The following is a 22,885-nucleotide window of genomic DNA, read 5'->3' on the forward strand; positions in this document are numbered from 1 at the left end:
TTTAAAATGCAATCTTACTACACTGAAAATCTTTTCATACATTTTGCGGTTGACAAAAATAGAACCATGTTTACGGGCTTACTACGGCGAAAGGATAAGAGATCATTAGTGAGGTGTCACTAATGAACTCGTGATCTCAATGGAAACAGATCGCCGGAGGAGACAAGCCATGCTGCGGCTGCCAGCTCGGGGTTATTAGGCTTGCCATGTCGAGAACCCCATAATACGTTGTTATGTGGGTCCCCTCCGTTTTGTCATCAGATTTCGCCCTTTCAGATTACACGCATCCCCGCAATATCAATAAATTGGTCTTGCTTCCTCATACACCTCTGTCACGTGCGAACCTAGTTCGAAAAAATACTGCGTACAAACAGAGTTATTCGGATTTGTAAGTAAATGTTAAACTAAACAAGCTACAGTCTCAACACTCCATAAAATGTCTACTACTGTTTTACGAGGTGTAGCATCACGACATACCGTGTTGGCTTGTTTATCTCTCAAATACTCATAGCATACCATTTGGGAAGGCAATAAAATCGAATGTTGATTTTGAGCGTTCTAAGCGACAAATAGACGAGCGTTAGAAATGTTTCTCAACGTGTCTTTTATAGCAGTCACACTCGTAGTTGTAAATAAATTTGTCATGAATGGGCGGTGCAGTTTATTGAGCAAATATAGAGCAGCGTGTAGCACTCGCTGAGAGCTTATCGAGAGACGGCCTGAGAGCGAGCGCCCCTTCTTTCAAAAGGGTTGCTTTGTGCCTTCACTAGCACCACTTTACTCCGAGGACATGCTGCCTTTAAACATAATGAATTCTCTTAGTAACTACCGACCTGGCTAACAGGCACCTTTCAAGCACTATGAACTTCCTTTCAGCATTCCCTTGTTACTTAAAATGATTATTTCGCAAAACTTTACCTTCCACTATGTTATCAAAGATACGTATTTACTTAATAACACAGAAAGGTTTCCCTCAGAGAGTTCCCTTTTCAAACGTCTATTGACCTTTTGGAAAAATGTTATTGCTGGCCGCATCCAATAGAACGGCAATACCCTTTTACCTATAAATGTCAGAATGGATTATAAATAAGTTAGCATACTGTTATCGTGTTACCGATACCGCGCTGCGCATATATTATTTAGGTATATCGAATTGCTGCGGGGAACATAATTTTGACAAATGAAAATATACACGTCATGTAAAATAATTTTACTCCAACATAAAGAACTAATCCATTACTGTAAAGACCTGGCTTTTAAGTACCGTATAACATAATAGTTTGAATGTAATAGTGCAGGAGAGGAAGTGTTCCCGGTCTAAGTGGCGTTCGTGAAGGAAATGAGTTCAATTTCCCATTATCTCTGAGAATTGACTCGACTGGGCAATCTCGCTAGCTTCTACGACGCTATAACTACGCACAGACCAAGTAAGTCAGTTATGCACAAACCAAAACCAATAAGTAAATATTTCTTATTAGATATTATTTAAAAAATAAAATCTCAGGCAACAATATTACAAAAATGTAACAATATGAAAAAAAAACAAAAACGCCTTGCATCCACCACAGGTATCGTCAAAAACTTATACGTAAATGTATTCCACACGAGCTTCGTCAAAAAAATGTTTATTGATATTTAAAAATGTACGAGACACCTAATAATCATTATCAACGTCGACAAATCTTATCTACTTACATACGATATTCATATAGGTATACTTAAGTCATCATCATCCTCATCAGCCCATTAACGTCCCCACTGCTGGGGCACGGGCCTTTCCTATGGATGGATAGGGAGATCGGGCCTTAAACCACTACTAGTATACTTAAGTATCAATCATTATTAGTGCAAATATTTTATTGTGTAAGTACCTTTATTTAACAGAACAAAGATTTTTTTTATACATATTTAGATTACCTACGAGTATTTTACAGCGCGACGGTCGCGCGACAGCGGCGACAAATTTGCAAACGTCCTAATACTAAATCAGAATCAACATCAAACTATACTCTCAACTACATACAGGCCAAATCACCAGTAATTAAAAGCTTAATAACTTATATAGAATATCTTGTTATCCACATTGTTTGACGTTTACGCGGTTATTATCATAACTAAAACACATAAAACCGGGTTTTTTACCGCGTTAAAATCGGGGATATGAGACTCCCGATATTTCATTTTTTCTTTTATTACTCCAATTTCATCAGTCATCCCGTAATCATGGCACTTGCAACAGTGTTGAAAAATCGGGAGTCTCATGTCCCTGATTTTAACACGGTAAGAACCCGGTATTATGTGTTCTAATTATTATTATTTATCTATAGATAAAGAGAACCCGCTCATGATTCACATTAAATTACCACTACGTAAGAAATGCTACCACTGCTACCAGTAGTAAAAATCCGTTTTTTTTTTTAATTCCAGCGGGTGCGATGATGTGCAGCGGTCGTTGGAACTTCTGGACCAAGTGCTGAGCGAGTACGACGAGGGCGAGCCGCGGTCGCTGGAGGCGCGCGCGCAGGCCGACCCCGCCGCGACCCCCGCGACCCCCGCCACCCCCGCGACACCCGCCACCGACGACGACTCGCCTCTCGCCGGACATACCTCCGAGGACGATGGATACATGAGCATGAACGGGAGACGGTTAGTAATACTTAATATAAAGTTATACTTCTGAATTAGTGACCTAACATAACAAAACTATTCATAATACGTATTTACACATATTATTGTAGGTATATCACATTATTATTGTCTACCCTTATATTAGGTACCATAAACTATAAAGAAGGTAACCTATCATTATAATTAGCGCGTGATATAATCACCATCTGGTGCAAGATATACACAAATACTACTAAAGCTTACACGTGGTGTCAATGTTGTCGTAAGTTAGCCCGTATTTCTGTAAGTAAGACCGATTACTCCCACGCCAATAATAGGCTACTTGACAACCTAGTCAAATGAGATACCTACTTTTTACGAAACGTTAGAACGAAAATTTTCTTTGGAGTTTCTATGGAAATACTGAAATAAATGAAATTCGAAAATAAGTCCAAAAGTAAAATGAGATTGATTTCTGGTCATCTTAAACTACGTAGTTTCTATGATTAGCATTTCATAATTTACATTTTACCTAACTTTAAACTAGTATACAGTACTAACTGCATACCTACATCCGTCCGTGCTTCAACAAACTTCAAATTTTGTTCAACGCCATCTAGGTACAGACTAGTGCAACAGAAAGCTTAACGTGTTGCAGAGCTAAACACTGCACGGACTAAACCTGGTTGTTATTTTATTGGATACACCTTTTCTCATTTCGCAGCAGCGCAGCGTTGGTATAACTAGAACTCACATATTTTGTGACGCTATCAAGCATCACTGATGGTGTAAAGTACTATACGAATGATCTAAGGAGAGACAGAATGAAATTAAGGCACTGTTCTGTTTTCAAAAATTGAGATGTTAATAAATCGACCCTACACCTACTTACACCCCTAACAATGCGATTTAGGTACCTACGGTCTTCTATAGTGTGGGTTCATCAACACCAGGCTTGAGCCGCCAAAGGCCGCTTAAGATATCAGTAAGTACAGTCATGAGTAATATCATGTACCCACTTTAGAACCCTGTCGCACTATCATATTTCACATTTAATGAGACTTACGGTTTAATTTGTCAGAAAAGTTAATGTGACATGGTATCAAAGTGTATACATATTAGTACTCGTGACCGTACCTACTTAGTAATCGGAACTAACGGTTAAACGTGCCTTCCGAAGAACGGATCATCTTACTTTCGGACAATCGAGTGATCAGCTTGTCCTAACCAAACCAAGGCTAATGAAGTGATTTTTGTGAGACGTACGATACCTGTTCTACCAATTGGGCTACCACGGCTCCAAATACATATCTCTGATACTTGTTTTGGAATGTATTCAGTTCTCAATTTGACTGGAATGTTGTGCGTTTCTTATTTCAGGGCGAAGTTCGCGCTAGGGTTCCGTCCGACGGAGGAACGAGAGGAGCCGTCGCCGCCCGACCCGCCTTCGCCGCGGTCTCCGCCGCCGCCCGAAGAGGCCCAGCGGATCATATCCACACTACTACCTAAGTAAACATTCTAATTTAAGTATATTAAGCTAATATTAAGTATCTAATATATTAGATCGAGGAGCCACCGCGCCGCCAGAGTAGGCCTACACCGCTACCTAAGTCATGTATTCTAAGCTTCTTCATTCGTGTTCGAAGACGAATCTCATCAACACTGGAGTTAGGGTCAATTATTATTGTACTGCCAGAGGAATCATATAACGACTACATACTTACTTCAAATAGTAGTTAGGAAAGTAGTCATTTTATAGGAAGCTATTTTCTACATATTTCATAAAAATTATGCGAATGAACCTAGGGTACAAGAATTACATCACAATTTTACTAAAACATATCATTATGTAATTCCAGAGTATCTCCAGCGAAGCAACCACCTTCGACTGAACTGCGCGAGGCTGAAGAGAGGCTCGACTCTATCATCAGCGTGAACGGGATCACAACTGCTACTCAAACCACATTTGTAAGTAGAACCTCGACAAAATTGTGCAAATTATTCTCATAGATACTGTAACTTCTATTTAATGTAATTCGTACAAACTTGTATTTCAGCCAAAAACAAGGCATCAGCGACCGTACGGTTGGGAGAAAGATGGCGTGAAGAACGGCGGCTTCGAGCTGCAGCAGCCGCCAGCGCCGGCGCACCGGTTCGCGTCGCTTCAGCACGGCGCGCGTCCGCCCGACGCCGCGCCCGCCTGGCTCCCGCCGCGACACCCGCCACCCGGGCCCAAACGGTCGCCCTCCCTCGATAACCCTCCCGTTTTCCCATTCATGGGCTTCTCCAGCGAGTTCAGTGACAAACCCTACAATGAACACCCCGTCACCATCTACCCCGGCCCAAACATACAATTCAGCCGACAAGCCCACTCACCCACGTACAATATCCAAAAATTATCACCATCAAACACCAAAAGCTCAGAAAGAAAGAATGTCGCAAAACGAGACAGTAGATCCGATGGCGAAATGCTGTCACCAAAAGGCAAAATACCTCCGCGTACTCTCGCTGGTTCTATGGAGAGACATAGAGAAGTGTGTAGAGGATCGTCGGAGGACATAACCGAGAGTTACAAGATAAGGGGTTCCAAGAGCAATGACGACGAGCACTTTTCAGACGACTCCTTGGAAGAGTCGTTCCCCCCGCCGCCGCCAGCAGCCACTACGCCTTCGAAACGCAATTCCATAGCTTGGGAAGTGTCTCTCGATGGTGATGACCCTCTACTTACTCCGGGGAGCACAAAGGTAATTCATATTATCAACTACATAGGTAGCTGTATAAACAGCATCCGTGGTCTAGTGGTTAGAGCGTTAGGCTCACGATCTGGAGGTCCGGGTTCGATTCCCGATGGGGACATGGTCGAAATCACTTTGTGAGACTGTCCTTTGTTTGGTAAGGACTTTTCAGGCTTGAATCACCTGATTGTCCGAAAAAGTAAGATGATTCCGTGCTTCGGAGGGCACGTTAAGCCGTTGGTCCCGGCTATTAGCCCTAAAAACACCTCCACCAACCCGCAGTGGAGCAGCGTGGTGGAGTATGCTCCATACCCCCTCCGGTTGATTGAGGGGAGGCCTGTGCCCAGCAGTGGGACGTATATAGGAAGTTTATGAGGTAGCTGTATGTATGTGGCTGGTATATATTCAGAAATATCATAAATATAACTGTAACGTACGTATATTCATTTTATCATATTTAACTGTTCCATTTCAGGTTATTGGTAGACGAAGAAGAAAATCCGGCGACCAGTCCCACTCAAGCACCAGTTCTATCCCACAGCGGGTGGATGATGACTGGGGCGACGAGTACTGGCCCCCGCCCCCGCCGCCCACGCAGTGCGAGCCTCTTGCCTCTCCCACCTCCGACGGCGACTCCGACAGGCGCAGCCAAGACATCGCCTGCGGAACATACGTCATAAGAAAAGGGAAAAATCGAAAACAACTACCTGCCTTCAATAAAAACGCAAACAATAAACCAAACGCAAGCAATTTACTACAAAATCATAGCCTCAATCGAAGTATAGACACTGACAAATCTATAGATGGTTCCAGTGTCTCCATAAGCGGCTCAGGATCGGTCGGATCCTACAACTCCAGGCCTAGCTCAGATCTCAGCTTACCACAATCTCGATACAGTGTAGACTTGAACTCACGGTTAAGCCGCGAACTCAATACACCGAATTCTAGATATAGTATAGATCTCTGCACACCAAACGTTAAACTGAGCAAAGAAATGACGTCACCGAAATCTAGACTTAGCTTAGATCTTAACAATGGACAAGATAGATACATAAGTCAGGAATATTTTGGTCACAGTCCTAAAAGTAGAAAAATGCCTAGTGATAAGAGCGCTCATAAAGGTAACTTAGTCCAAAGTAAGTTATCACCCCAGAATAGGTTCACTGATTTCAAAAAGTACTCTTCAACTTTTGACAATATACAGTCGTTGATAAAGGAAGGCAAAGTGGAAGAAACCCCATTAGCTGATTGCAATGAAACAGTGAATGAACTGACGACAGTACCTCCTAACATGGTGAGGGTGGTGTCACTGCCGAGCCTTGGCGCAGACGAGAGCACGAGCGCCAGCCGGCAGGCGCTCATCACCACCGTCGAGGAGGAGGAAGACCAAGAAAGTGGTGAGCCAGAATCCAGCGGCGAAACGTCACCACTCCGCAAAATCGAAAACAACATTAGCGCTATACTAAGTCAAGGTCGGGACCAAAAACATTTTACCCCATACATACCTAAAGACTGGAATATACATAAGGATGAATACTGTGATGAAGTATCTAAAGATATATTAGAAAACAATTTCCGTTATAGTTCTAGAGAGAGACAGAAACGTCACGATATTCAGAAGTCATCAAGTCATAATGAAATACAGAATCAACGGTCGATAGAGCGTCGTGATCGGTCGTCGGGGCGGCGGTCTAATAGTATGCATAAGTCTACTAGTGCCAAGGACGTGCCAGTTAGTTTAATGCGCCAACCATCGTCCTCCGACTCGGCCGTGTCTAGTGGCGGCGACTTCCCGTTGAATGTACAAATAGTAGAACATTCGTACAGGCACCACCCCCTGCCACCGTCACCGAATATGGTGCACGAGATGGGTCCTCTACCGCAAACCCCAGAGTCACCAAAGTTCCCTCCTCTTCCGCCCTCCCCCGTGCAAGAAGTCGAAGATGAATACACAGAAATAATGCCGCCTTCAGAGAAACGGCATTTGAAAAAGTCTGACACCTTGCCAACTCCCACAATGGACTCCAGAAGAAGGTAAATTTAATTTAACATCTTATTACCCGGCGTGGGCCTAATAATTAATCATTAATTAGTATAATTAAATCCACATTTCTTCTGCAGGCCTTCTGAACCTCCAGCGGTGCCTCCACATCGCGACACAACTAACAGCCTGAAAACGAGATCCATGGAAACCAGCTACAATAAAAACAGGAGAAGTAGTAACTTCAAAACTGGCTCTACAGACAGAAGAACATTACCGACAGGTACCTTGATTTACATTACTTATTACATATCTATAGTAACTGTACAGCAATGTTGCATACTTGTATGGTATACTCGTAATAAACTAAAAATTAAAATAATGAAGAACGAAAAATTTGAATCGTCAGTTAAATGTTGTTGTTCTGCTAATTACAACTTTATAATTATGCTTTATGTTTATATTTTTTTATATTTCGATGATGAGGCTTTTATTGGAAACAAAAAAAACCTTTGGAAAAGTTAGGAGGCAAATGTACCTATCATATGAATGTGTATGTGTGTTCAATAGGGTGGAGCGATTTCATTTTTTATTTTTTTTCGCTTCGGTATACCTGTAAAAAGTTGCTATTTCAGGTCAACATTAAGCACAAAAAAAATCAGTTGGCTTATGCTATGTTTCGAGGTGCCCCCATCGTCATAAAGTTTTGAAAAATTTAGGCAAATTATGAGTTTTGCCAATTTTTTCAAAACATCGCAAACATTTTATAAAACACCTGAGCGACAGTTATTACCGGTAGAAACATGCGTGTTGAGACTCTAAGGAAGCGGGACGCGGGGGAGAGGTATTTCAGCGAAATAACTCTCCTCCGCGTCTTCATACCCAAACACCGATCGAGTGACATTTAGTAATTTCGCGCGCTTACAGCAACTCATTTATTTGGCGTTCATTTATTTGCATCCTAAGTTGCATTCTAATGAATTACCACTGCGACATTTGTTATTACAATTAAGATGGAAAAACCACAGGGCCGAAATGCTTTTCAGGTACCATTGGATCTTAATTACAAAATTGTTAAACAATACCGATAGTCGCATTCTCCTTTATACCCACAATATTACCTGAAATTACTAGGACAGAGCTGAGTACCGACCAAAAGTATCTATACGATATTATGACCGCTATCAGTACTGGTATATTTACTTCTGATTTAGCTAATATAGAACCTGGACTTCTTAACCATAACAACAGCTAATCGAATTCAAAGGTTGTATGCCACAAAAACTGACCCTGAAGAAAAATTAGTGGTATTAGCCACGTACGTAATGAAAGTTTATGGACCGATGTGATTTAAGTACAATAAAATGTACTTAATTCCTCGTGCATCGACGGGGCTAAGCACCTGTGACCAACTATTAATCTTAGTCGCTATTTGAACTCCGGTATTAAGGCTATCATTGACAAAGTAATGCAACGAAATGGATATTTCGGTCATCCAAAAAAATATCTTCATTGCCATGCTTGGCGATGACAGAGAGGCTATCCGAAATCTGGCATATCGAAAAATTATAAAAGCAAGATCACAGAATACTCGAAGACTTCGAAAATTGAAGGTGCCGGTGTTCAATTCCGATGATAAAGTTTATACTGACATTATTTTGTGGCGTGACTGTGACATAACTGAGCCACCACTAACTTCAAATTTGTTTGATGAAACCTTGTAGGAAATTGAAAAAATGTTTTTTATTATTTGTATGTCGTTTTCATATCTCGGGCGTATAGAGTCCCGGACTTTTTGAAGGCGTGCGTGGGGCCGAAGCCAACACGTAGAGACCCCTTAAGACAGTTTAATCTAAATGTGATGTGACACCAACCGGCGATTATCCCTGTATACACTATGGGAGTGCACCCAAATACAATCCCCGGTTCGTGTAGGACTATTGCTGATTATGCGAACAACGGGAACTGGGCTATCGGGTTGGAGGTTAGTGGACCGGGAAACTGGATATGGGGGACTATGGCGCCTGCTCGACCAATGTTGGTAAAAATGGATAAAATGAGCAGGCGGTGACTCGCCACTCACTGGATGGGCCACCTATCTAGCCAACGTGACTGGACGGCAAGGCAGCAACATGGTTGTGAGCAGCTCAGGGTGTCGAGAGGTGTAAACCGCTTTCTGCGAGGCGGTTTACTCGCCTCACCAAATCGCGACTTATTCATCTTTCACTTCTACCCTGAGCTTATAGCTCTAACGCCCCACTCTGGCCAGCCAATGAAGGCAATTCAGAGGTGAGAGTCCTGCGGCCCCCGCTGGGGTCCACTCCGGTCGGCCAGTGAAAGTAAGCCGAAGACGGAGGGCCTGACCGACTCTCGGGGGATCCCAGCTCCGCGGTGTCGTCACTCACCAACAGATCGCCACAAGCTGGCCTGCGGAGACTGACTGCACTGTTGAATTCACCAAGTTCGCTGATGAATTCACCAGGGGCGATGGGGGTCATCACATCCCTACGCCTTTATTATAATTATTAATAATATTTAAACTGTATTTTTAATGTTTCTGGATATTTTTTGTAATATATAATTACATACATAAAAAAATGTTTTTCGTTTGTTTTCATCCCTGCTGGGGCACCTCAAAACGTTAAGATAATTGTGTGATATTTTCTATGTTTGTTTTGTATATAACAAGGCAACTTTTCGTCGCTATGCCGCTGAAGAAAAAAAATTTTTTTTTTATTTCATATATTTTCGCTCCACCCTAGTGTTCAAACAACCATACATTTGACACTTCACTTACTTAGATATTTTTAACTTTAACACTTCTTTTATAAATCTTCAAAGTAAACAGTAACCAGAACACCGCGAGAAGCGTTAGAATAAACTTGCTTACGACGTAGATAAGAGGTATTGGCAGTAAAAATGCAAATGAAGTTAGGAGCTAGGTATTATGTTCAGTTTTTAATTTCTCGCCAAAGATTACGGAACCAAGTTAGGTGCGCCTAATGCAAGCGAAATCATATTTTTAATTCTAGGTTTATAAGAATCGCAAAAATGACAAAATAACGGTTATGAGGTCATTACGCTTCACCGTCAATTTGCCCCCGAGGACTTGTAGTATGGCTTCTCCTAAATTACTTCTCATTTATTCAATGGACACATTGTGATGCCCGTCTCTAAGTGTCATACCCATCATTATGAATGATGAAGGATTGTGGGACCCTGATAGTGGTAAAATCTGAAAGACTGCATGTGTTATAGACATCGGAGCGAGCGGCGCGCGTCGCAGGACATTGCAGCGCCAGAACCGTGACGCTACCGGACGCGGGGCGCTGCAGACGTCTGCCAGCCTACCAGAGACGCCAGTCTTCGCCCGTGGCTGCGACGTGCCGCGCACTCCCCCACGGAACTCCACGGGACCTCCAAGAAATAACACCATGAACTCAATACAGTCTATAGGTGGGTTGTGTAAGCTATTCTACTAGGAATCACAGCAGTATCTACGGTACAAAAACGTTTTTAAAAACGTAACTTTTCCGCCTGTGATATGTCCACTGAACGCTAAAGAATTTCTGTCAAAGAGGGAAAGTCACCTTAAATAGTTCCTTAAAAATCGCGAAACACGCAAGACTCCTAAGCTAATTTTTAACTAAGGACATCTTTAATTCGGTAGCAGAGTGTTCACATCAAAGTTAGGCTTTGCCTACTCTACATTTGAGGTCACGAGAGAAGAGACTGAGGTTGCTCGATGAGGTTGTATTAATCAAGAATCGTCTATACCCGCAGTCACCTCGCAGAGTAAAATACCCGGTTACCCCCGGTTGTGTCAACAATGGGCTATTATTTTATTGTTTCTATACCCAGGATAAGGTTAGTCCTAGTACACGTTGGCCGAGCCGGCTCGGCTATAAAATAGTGATATATTTCCTTACTTTTTATTTTGCACTGTCTATCTCGCTACGTATTTATTAAATTCATTTCCTGTACCGAAAAGTTGCTTGAAAGAGATTGCTACCTTAGCAAGACGGCCGCCTGTTGTATTACCTAACTGTTTATAATTCTGTATTTTTAATGTTTGTTTTAAGTGCAATAAACAGTTTTATATTGTATTGTAATTGTAATAAAGTCTATTAGCAAACCAACTGCGAACTGTGTGTTTAGTTGGTTTGCTATTAAAATGCGAGCAATCAAAATGTTTGAAGGCTAATGAAGTTCTGCTGTTGTTACAGGAAGCAGCGCCACGCTAGGAGGCTACGGGCGGGGATCCGTGATGGGCACGTCCGTGTGCACGGGGGCAGACCTGCTGAGGCTCGGGGGCCCTCCGCGGGGCTGGTACCCGCGACAGAGGCACCGGTTAGTACCTACCACTGACCATGTACGGTCACGAGTACTTCCATGTATACACTTTGAAACTATGTCACATTAACTTTTTTGACAAAATAAATGTTAAATATGATAGTGCGACAGGGTTCAAAAGTGGGTACATGATATTGCTCAGGACTGTACCTAGTAGTATCTTCATGTTGTAAATGTATATGTGTGTCGTAGATTTTACCTGAATAAACTTTTTTATTATTATTATTATTTTTTTACACATCAAGATGCTGATAGACGCCGTGATAGGCGCGTCTCAGGGGGCGGAGGAACTGCCGTATACCCGTTGAAATTGTTTTGATATTGAATAATAATGACCCGGGCCAGGCCAAGTCATATATTTTCCTTATCTATAGCGTCAAACCAACAACTAAAGTATGGTCGTGTACGTAAACGTGAAGTTGGATAACTTAAATTATAAAAATATGAGTTCAAAAACTACAACCCAACTACGGATAAATCGCGCTCTAAAAAGTATGAAACACAAAACCTTCATTTTTGCTTCGTCGCAGTAAAAACGAAAGAATTATCTTCTACATCTTGACTTGACTTTAGTAGGCAAATTCCACACGAAAAAACCTTTTTAAAGGCCCATTTAAGTATGTGTACTTTGTTATTTTTGCATGCTTAACCTATAAGGTTGAAACTTGTCAGCAGCTTTGATCGACAAAGGCTAACTTAATTTGTCTAACAGCTAATTATTCCTAACAGTTCTAGATCCTTATAACCACCACTATAATGTGCTTGCGCAGGCCCGCATCGATCGAGCACTTGGACCGCTTAACGGCGTCGAAGCTGGCGACGGATCACGCCACACCGTGGGAAGCCACCGGCACTCGCAAACCACTCACTCTGCCTCCCAACCTGACGCCCAAGTTCTTTCAGAAGTCACCACGAGAAGCACTGCGTAGGGTCACCAGCTTACTAATACGAAAAGGTAAGCGCAATTTTTACTTCCCTCATGCAGCGCTTATCGCTATCGGCCCACTAGGGTCGATTCATTATTTCTGATTGTCCGAAAGTAAGATGATCCGTGTTTCGGAAGGCACGTTAAGCCGTTGATCCCGGTTACCACTTACTGATGTAAGTATGTAGTCGTTACATGAGCCATGTCAGGAGCCTCTGGCGGCTCAGTAATAACCCTGACACCAGGTTTGATGAGGTTGGTGTTCCACCTCGCAACCCACATGATAAGAAGATTCTTTTAAATCACGGATGATGCCCTGAGCCGAGGTTCGCGTCCAACTGGGCACCCTCAGGCCTGTTGTCTTAAATTTTGTACCGGGTGAGAGCCCTCAGCGCTCCCCATTTGTTCGGCCAAGCAGTTAATGTCGTTTACACTTTCGCTTCTTCTAGTCATAAGTGTATTTTTTAAATTATAGGCGGTCTGAATCTAATCGCGGTATGGTAACAAAAGTTTCTCAATAAAATTAGCGTTTGTAAAATAAAATAATCATTTCCCGCGTTGAATTCTGTTAAAGACAGATTTTCTTCCAAGCTAACTATGTAATAATGTCCATTGGATTCATCTCTTAAAAATGTATTCTACAAAAAACAAGAGCATTTCAGTATACTTAATGAGAAAGAACTTTAGTTATTCGAATGGCATTAGAAGTAAGTAAATGTTCAGCATTCAAGAAATAGTTCAATAGGTATGTCGCGTGAGCATAAATCACATTATATTCTACATCTTGAGAGCACTCTTGAGAGCCGTTCCGGCCAAGTAGTTAACGCCTACAATAAGTCACGTCAAAAAAAATATTAAAAGAAAATATTGAGAGCCGAGTTTGGGTTATTATTAATACGGCGTCGCGTTTATTAATGAGAATATCATCTTAAGATCTCAGAGATAAGAGCGGTTTATTAATACTTTTTGTGCATCGTTTAATGTTCAGTTGTATATATCTACTAGGTATCATTTATTTTTCTATTGACGCGGAGCTGTGTGGAGATGAGCGGAGGTGTGCAGGGCAGGAATCGACCAATCACCGTGAGGGAAAGAGTGACAGAGAGTCTTCGTTTTTCGCTCTCTCGAACGCTGTGATTGGTCAAATCCGCACATCTCCGCTCTTCTCCGCCCAAACCCGGCCTAATGCTTACCCAACTCTTTTAAACAAAACTTTGGCGTAGCTGTGTCCAGTAGAGCTAACACGCGCAACGTGATAACATTTTGTCACGGTCATTTTATCGATTGTGACGATATAATGATGTTGTTTTGTCGATTGATGCCAATATGTGAACCCAAATAAGTCATTCGTTCTGTCAAAATACGAACAAAATCACGTGGCACGCATATTAGGGAAAAGAAATACTTATCGATTTTAACAAAATTTATTGAATCGATTAATAATTTTATCACGATCGCGCTCGTTAGCCTTGCTAGGCGTTAAGGTGCTCCCTCACCGCGAGCATTCTCCTGTAAAGTAATGAATGTAATGTAATGTTTTGAGTATTATGTTACCATGCTAATTTAAAAAAAATACTGCTTAGTTGCTTAGTACGGGTTCTTTTATCATATATATATATATATATATATATATATCGATTATCATAAATGTCGATTATCTATTATTATATAAAAGTACGTCTGCAATGTAAGGTACAAACGTCTATCAGGGATAATAAATAAATCTCAATCAACAACGTTATCAACGTACGTTATGTTGCGTCAATATTAGACATAACATGAACTTTCAACTCGACGTCTACTAACCTCATCTAAAGGAGAATATCCCGTAAGTTGACTGCGGGCTAATGAAGAATCACACATCAGTCAATTTAGATAAGACGTTTAGTAAAAAGTAACTGATTTGACTAGTTCGAAACTAGCCTATTAGAAGTTTTATGAAATGGGCCCTTGGAATCGTATACCCTGGGTCGGAAGGACAGGAAGTCGTTACATTAAAGACAGAATAGTCATCATTTTCTATTGAAACTAATGGATTTTGCGATTATAATTATCAGCAAATGGTAATAAGCCCCGTGACGTAAATTTTGAAGAATAGTTTTAGTACCCAAATATATATATGGTATTTTTAGTAATTCCTTTTACATTATTTACAAATCGGAGTCCCGGACTTTTGGAAGGCTTGCGTGCGGCCGAAGCCTACACGTAGAGGTCCTTAAAACAATTTAATCTTAACGTGGTGTGACACCAACCGGCGAATATCCCCGTATGCACTATAGGAGTGCACCCAAAGACAATCCCCAGTTGGTGTAGGACTATTGCAGATTATGGGAACAAAGTAAACTGGGTTATTGGGTTGAGGGTTAGTGGACCGGGATACTGGGGCTATGTGGGACTATGGCGCCTGCTCGACCAATTATTATTATTATTACTATTTAGCCTTGACCGTGACCGATGCTCAATAAATTGTAGTCATGAATCGGCCACCTTGGCAGTATTGCCAGCAACAACCTACTGATCTACACAGGCTAGGATATTGTCCAGATCGAATTGTTTGGGAATCTGCCAGCGATCGTCATGTGTGACGCTGAGCTAGTGTTGTAAAAATGAGCGCTGAGCGTCGAGCGTTTAGCGCTGAGTCGACGCTTTGGAGCGTTTTAGACTCAAGCGTAAAGCGCTTGAGCGTTTAAGGCTTGCGAGCGTTGAAGGCTCAGACTTCTACGCTGAGCCCCTTCTAGTAATTCATCACGACCTAAATCCAGATGAATCTAAAATTTATGCACCCACGCGCCGGGATTTATTGCATTTCTTATTATACCTGCGCAGATGCACTTGCATTTATAATTGACTGCAAAGGGGTTCAGAACTGATATTGATCGTAAATTACAAACACAAGAAACATTTTTGAAACGCTTATTTTAACTATTTCAATATCGTAAAGACATGCGATAATGATGATGAGTTGACAGTTTATTTTGCCTTACCTATAAGTAGGTGTCTAAGGGTGGTATTAATAAACTAATCTCAGCTGAGATTGTCCTCAAGATCATGCTCAAGTCCCTCTTTTTAGATAAGAACTGTCACATTGACATGGTCTTGAGAGCAATCTCAAAGCTGAAATTAGTTTATTAATACCATCCTAAGTACTTAATTAATAAAGAATTGTGTGCAATTAAGTGTTTTATTATTTATTATGTTTTTTATCGCGGCTTTTAAATAACCGGTTTCCTAATAGTCACGGGCCTAGACCAAGAGACTATAACGTTGGGTGCTACTATATTTTTCAGTCTGCATAAAATTCTGATTATTATTATTAAAATGTTATAAATATTCTAAAACCCGCTTGTTGGCTTTTGTTTGACTTTAAACAATATAAACTTTATCATAAATCTTATACACATCCATAATTTCCCGCCTTTGGCTCACCGGGGTAAGCAGAGACTATGGAATTCCATTTGCTTCGATCCTGACACACTTCTCGTGCTTCCTCCACATTCATCAATCGTTTCATTCACGCACGCCGGTTCAGAGTAGATCGTACTGAACTTTTCTAAGGACACCTCCAATTTGGTCAATGTACGTCCTTCTAGGTCTTGATCTCCCAGCCCTACCACCAACTTTCGCTTTATATACTGCTTTCGTAATCAGCTATACTTCATGCGCTTTAAGAAAAAAAAAACACTCTCTTCTCTTTCCTAATATAAATCTTATAATTAATTTAAAATATCGAAGATTATGTACCTATCCATCTAAACCCCCTCAACTATAGATACATACAACTATAGAAAAATACAACTATAGATATATATAGGTAAGTACCTATACCTATTTATTCTAAGAATGTAGAATAACCATTAATCTGCTCATCATCTCGCATGTTTCCCATTATAAAGGAATAAAGGATTGCACGCCCTAGGGATTTAAAAAGGCCTCATTCTAGTATCCAACTAGTCAAATCAGTTATTTTTTACTAAACGTCAAAACACGAAATTACTAAGGCATATGTATGAAAAAGCAACATGTGACGTCATAGAAAAACGTGATAAAATGTCGCACCTTTTAATATATTTTTTTCTTTATTAAAATTCATAAATAAATTAAATCGAAAAAAGAAAACGTTTTTGTCACCTTTAGGTCTGTCTTTATTAATCAGATTTTCATAATTTATCTTTGACCTAGGAAACTACCCAAGTCACCTAAAAAAGCATTAGATATTGCAATTTCACAGTCATAGTAAAAGAAATGCGCAATGTCAACAAATACCATCCAAAAGATGAAACGTGTCAATGTCCCCTGTTCAACATGATGGAGTATAATGACCCATGGTTTTGTAACATCACCTATATCCCATTGGTTCATTATATCCATATTGGGACTTGAATAGGTACCTACTCTACCAAATGTGGCTATAAATTATCTTCTACGGTCTAGTGAGTCTGTCCACCCCGTTACGAACGTAATACACGGTTTTAATTGAAGTAAGATCATTAGAATTCTCTTTTATTTAAAATTCCGTGATTCCTGTTCCGATTACTATCCGTAAAACAGCGTGGTGGAGTATGCGCCATACATACCCTCTCCGGTTGATTGAGGAGACGCCGTGCCGAGGAGTAGTACTTGTATAGGGTGTTCATGTTTAAGAACTACATAACATAACATAAACAGCCTATGTACGTCCCACTGCTGGGCACAGGCCTCCCCTCAATCAACCGGAGGGGGTATGGAGCATACTCCACCACGCTGCTGCAATGCGGATTGGTAGAGGTGTTTTTACGGCTAATAGCCGAGACCAACGGCTTAACATGCCCTCCGAAGCATGGAATCATCTTACTTTTTCAGATAATCAGGTGATTCAAGCCAGAAAAGTCCTTACCAAACAAAGGACAGTCTCACATTGTGATTTCGACAATGTCCCCATTGAGAATCGAACCCGGACCTCCAGATCGTGAGCCTAACGCTCTAACCACTAGACCACGGAGGCTGTTTAATAACTAAACCTGATAAAACCTGAAAACTTTACTGAAAAATACATTAGGTATAAATATACTATAAAAAATCTAGTTCTTGCATCCGCTACGAGATGGCGCTAGTTGTCACATTTCGTATATTTTCCTCGTGTTATCGGCGGATGGTAGGAGGGGCCGGCAACTGGACATATTTCACAATAATAAAAATAATACTTTTTTATCTCTATAAAATTATGCCTCTGTTTTAAATAATAAACGTAAGTACATAAGTTCACGCTCACCATCCACATTAGAGTGGACATAGCTTCAAGTCATCTAACGAACCGCTTTTTGTGCAGCCAAATTCAAATAGATAAGTAGGTAGGTCTATTTGTGTAAGATGAATCTGTTTAGTAACATTCATCATCATCAGCCCATTAACGTCCCCACTGCTGGGGCACGGACCTTCCCTATGGATGGATAGGGAGATCGGGCCTTAAACCATCACGCGGGCCCAGTGCGGATTGATGGTTCTTAATGACTGCTAATGCAGCCAGGGCCAACGGCTTAACGTGCCTTCCGAAGCACGGAGGAGCTCGAGATGTAAACTTTTTTTTTGTGGTCACCCATCCTATGACCGGCCGGCAATCGCAGACCGAGCGGGTTTACCGCTGCACCACCGAGCTCCTCACACAATAGTAACATTAGACAATATAAACTTTATCATAAATCTTATACACATACATAAATTCACGCATATGTCCCACCCGGGGTAAGCAGAGACTATGGCATTCCATTCGCTTCGATCCTGACACACTTCTCTTACACATACACCTGTTTGCTGTGAACCTTTCAAACGAGACTTTAAACTAGACAACTTCATGTGGTTACATAGCTTGTCTCCAAGCAGGAAGATTCTAGATTTAAGTAACTTTTAGTCCCGGAAAAATGTATGGAATTTTTTAATTAACCGCATAGGTACCTACCTACATATTGAGAGTTCAGCCACGGTTGCCATTAATTAGAATCAAGGAAGGAAAAGTATAACATTGTTTTGTTCAGTTTTTGTTCAGTAGCACTAACTAGTAACCTATAAGTACCTACTTAGGTATTTAAATGAATTAACGGAAATACACAGGTACTTTGTACATGGTAACAGCAGTTGGAGCAAAAAAACTATTTTTATAATTTTCGAAAAGTTTTTAATTACACCTAGAGTCAAATTAGTGTTTGTTACAGATGTACGTAGGTACCTCTACATATTTTATATTTAACTAATTAAGCTATTAGGTACGTTACAGTATACATTGTATACGTATTAAAACTCACTAATTGCTAATTTGCTGAAAATGGAGAAATATTTTTTGGAGAAAAAGCTACTAAAAAAATAATCCATATTCATAAGTTGCATATTTACTTAGAAGAAGCATCCATAACGAACATTATGAATCAGAGTGCAGCTTGAGATCCTGTTATTATTCCAAATTAAATAAACGGACGCATTCAAGTCTTGTAACAATAAGGCGCTAACAATCGGTTACGGGCACCTAAAAAGTTCGGCGGCACAATAGCGAATAGCATACAATGGCGATTCTGTTACCTGCGACATCAATATGTGCATAATGGCTCGCCGTGACTGCAGTGATTCAGTCGGGCGCTCCGCAGCCCTCCGGCGTGAGGCCGTGACTCACCGACAACCGCCGCGAGGGTGGATCATACACATATTTCGTGATTAGACACGAGATACTCCTGACTCAACCGCTATTTATTACTTCTAATAAATAACGTATACCCAGAAAAAGTCTCGCCATCACACTTTTGAGGAAAGCGAGCACACTAATTTGTCATGTCATATTTCGTGAAATAGCACTGATTTCACCGGATCCGCAAACATTCAGGTTGAAACGTCAATGCAAATGTGAGCCTGTGAGAGTAAAGTGGCGGGTACAGCGTGATCTAGCAAAACCGGTCGCGACCAAAGATGGTAACCGGTCAACTTTGAGGCCAAGACCAAAGGCGGACAGCCGGCCCCGGCGCCGCGCCCTACATACGCCCGACCTAGCCGCTATCTGGTTTTATTCTCATCTTATCTCAATGACGACTTAGACACACAGTTAAAACTTAAAACAGACTTTAAAGTCATAAGACCGAATCTCCTTTTAAAATCCAAACCCCATTGTTTAACTATTGTGTCTGGAAATCTCGGCCTCAGGAGGTTAAACTGTTAAAACTTACACAACTAAGTGTTATTTACATTGCGTTTAGTTGTACACTCGATACAAAATACCACAAGGTTCGAACTAGTAAATATTAATAGACCTAATGTGTGTTAAGAGTTTATTGTACCGACAACTCATTTCAAGATATTTTCTACTGCATTTCGAATTCCTTGGAAAGTCGCCAAGTTTTATTCATGTTAAAAATTCTCGAGTTATTCACAGAAAGTTCTCCTAGTTAGCTGTGAGGAGATATGAATAGTTAGTGGAATAGTGAGTGGAGAACAGCACTTCATGGCTCTTACGTTATGCAGTGAGGTTAGAGGGATAGACTCGCCGGAGCTGTTCATGTCCATATCTGATAACGGCTCGATATCGGTGTGATAACGCGGGTAATCATACAACTTCATAACATTTATCACTGTTATCTCGCGCTCTAACCACGGAGACAAAATTTTGTGTACATTTTGAAAGAAATATCTACAGGGCGTGGTGGAAATTTTACATAATATCGGTTCATATCTTTACGATGGTTCAATAAAGTAAGCAGTTTAATAACTTGATCGTATTCTTAACCTAACAGTAGTTCATAAGCCTTACAATGAACATTAAACATCATTTATCAGATAGACCATAAAATTCCAGGGGAAAAAATTAGCACCGTTTATTAAGTCACATTCATTATCCAGTTGGATTTAAGCCAATGTTTGTGTGTGTGCAAAGAAAGTGTTTTTTTAAAGGCACCTCGTGATATGCAGTTAGTCGTAAAGCAGAAGATTATGAATACAAAGTAAACCACTTTACGTGGAAGGGGCAAGTTTATATCCACGGATTGACCACTCAATCGCGATTGATATTTAAAAGACTTTCTTTATAAGCGACTGCACAAAATAGAAAGTTGTTGAGCAAGTAAAATTCTCTCGCTTCGCTACTTTATTAAACTTTACTGTGTCATACATAACATACATACATTTTCCAAAAACGCTTAATGTTTCATAGATGGGTATCATTAGTGACGTGCATTAGAGACACAGTCATAGGTATTCTTCTTGTACTATTGTAGTAACATGTCACCACACATAAATAAACTTACGCCTATAAATTCCATTGGGCGGAGGCAGGACTACGTCGTCAAAAAACTATGCACGCGAAGTCTATGTACTAATGCCATAGATCAAAGAATAGGTAATACTTACTGGTTATTATAGGTACTATTATAGGTATGTTGAAATTAAGTTCGATTACATAAAATATTACATTTTTTTAAGTTTACGCGGTTATTATCATAATTAAAACACATAATAACGGGTTCTTACCGCGTTTAAATCAGGGATATGAGACTACCGATATTTCGACACTGTTGCAAGTGCCATGATCACGGGATGACATACTTGTATCCTTACTTTAAACGCGGTAAGAACCCGTTATTATGTGTTTTAATTACATAAAATATTACTCTAATGAAAATGAAACAGGTAGGTATATTTTTTCCTTGCTGTATCAAGTTCAGTGGCAAACTTTCACCCAATAAAAAGTCCATTACTGGTAACGACTTCAGTATAGTAACATAACTTCAATTGCTATAAAATTGTCTAGACAGCATTCAGACTCGTCTGCCTCAAGGAGCGGTGTTTTCAACGTATACTTACTTATACGAGTAAGTATACCCACCTACAATACTTACATATTGTGGAGACCTTAATAATAATTCATATGAGAAAGTTGTTGAACTTATTATTAAATAAATTAAGCAGGTTATCAATCACGCCAAGATCACCCTACCTACTTATCCCTAAAGAAGTGGTCAGATGACAATAGATTCGTGATAACTTTCTCGATCATGTTAATGGTGTGATAAATTGTCGCGGACTGTATAAGACAGATTATCAGCCTATCGCCAGTTCTTCATGAAAGATGGAAATCCAATAAAGTGAATGTAAAAGCCGGTATAACATGAACCAGTATCTTTCTTCTATCGTGTGGGTTGTGAAGTGGATTACCAACATCATCAACCCTAGTGTCAGGGTTATTATTTAGCCGCCAAATGCCTCTGACATGGCTCATGTAACGATTACTCACTTACATCGGTAAGTAGTAACCGGGACCAACGGCTTAACCTGCCTTCCGAAGCACGGATCATCTTACTTTCGGACAATCAGATGATCAGCCTGTAATGTCCTGGTCAAACTAGGGATCACTAAGTGATTTTTGTGACCGTGGGCCTCCGGATCGTGAGCCCAACGCTCAACCACTGGACCACGGAGGCCGTTATGAACCAGTTTGATTAACACATAACGTGGCGTCACACCTGTATCCTCAAAGGGTAGGCAGGGGCCAGCTAAGGAACGAGCCTCCTGCCATTAACCGGGCACAGATCCTGGAAACCATGTGATATCAATTATCTATGGTCCAAAGATCATAAAAACACATACCTACGAATTAATGTTTGACCAAAATGTGTTGTGTCGAGCAACTTTAACCGATTATAGTTCCCTTCACGGGTTTCGTTTCGTCATGTTTCGTCCCTATGCATTGTGATTGTGATCGAACCCGCAACGCATACAAATGGCGGCTCATCCGGGCGACAACGACCAAATATACGTCCGGTACGGCCAAACCGGCTTCGACGGTACATCGATACTTTTCCTAACAAGTTATGGCTATCTCACATACTGCGACGTAGTTTGTTTACGAGAAATGCGACGATGTTCTCATTCATTATTAATAGTTTCTGAGGAATAGTTTTAGAGAAGCTCGGTGGCGCAGAGGAGCTCGGTGGCGCAGCGGTAAACGCGCTCGGTCTGCGATTGTTGAAGTTAAGCAACTTTCGCAAAGGCCGGTCATAGGATGGGTGACCACAAAAAAAGGTTTTCATCACGAGCTCCTCCGTGCTTCGGAAGGCACGTTAAGCCGTTGGTCCCGGCTGCATCAGCAGTCGTTAATAACCATCAATCCGCACTGAGCCCGCGTGATGGTTTAAGGCCCGATCTCCCTATCCATCCATAGGGAAGGCCCGTGCCCCAGCAATGGGGACGTTAATGGGCTGATGATGATGATGATGATTAATAGTTTAATGATAAATTAGAGATACTTTATTTATTTTATGCTAAATGCTTACTACC

General features: G+C 40.9%; 1 protein-coding gene across 1 annotated transcript in view; it reads left to right on the forward strand.

Annotated features, from left to right (window-relative positions):
• The window catches only part of LOC126369267 (uncharacterized), a 152,256-nt gene that overhangs the window by 97,553 nt on the left and 31,818 nt on the right, over positions 1 to 22,885 (forward strand). The window contains exons 6-14 of the mRNA XM_050013628.1: positions 2,428 to 2,646; positions 3,988 to 4,116; positions 4,467 to 4,575; positions 4,665 to 5,351; positions 5,818 to 7,376; positions 7,464 to 7,606; positions 10,582 to 10,779; positions 11,550 to 11,673; positions 12,447 to 12,631. Of these exons, the coding sequence (XP_049869585.1) occupies positions 2,428 to 2,646; positions 3,988 to 4,116; positions 4,467 to 4,575; positions 4,665 to 5,351; positions 5,818 to 7,376; positions 7,464 to 7,606; positions 10,582 to 10,779; positions 11,550 to 11,673; positions 12,447 to 12,631 (3,353 nt within the window). The remainder of the gene's footprint in view (positions 1 to 2,427; positions 2,647 to 3,987; positions 4,117 to 4,466; positions 4,576 to 4,664; positions 5,352 to 5,817; positions 7,377 to 7,463; positions 7,607 to 10,581; positions 10,780 to 11,549; positions 11,674 to 12,446; positions 12,632 to 22,885) is intronic.

This window comes from Pectinophora gossypiella, chromosome 1 (assembly GCF_024362695.1).
Source record: "Pectinophora gossypiella chromosome 1, ilPecGoss1.1, whole genome shotgun sequence".
Taxonomy (NCBI): Eukaryota; Metazoa; Arthropoda; class Insecta; order Lepidoptera; family Gelechiidae; genus Pectinophora; species Pectinophora gossypiella.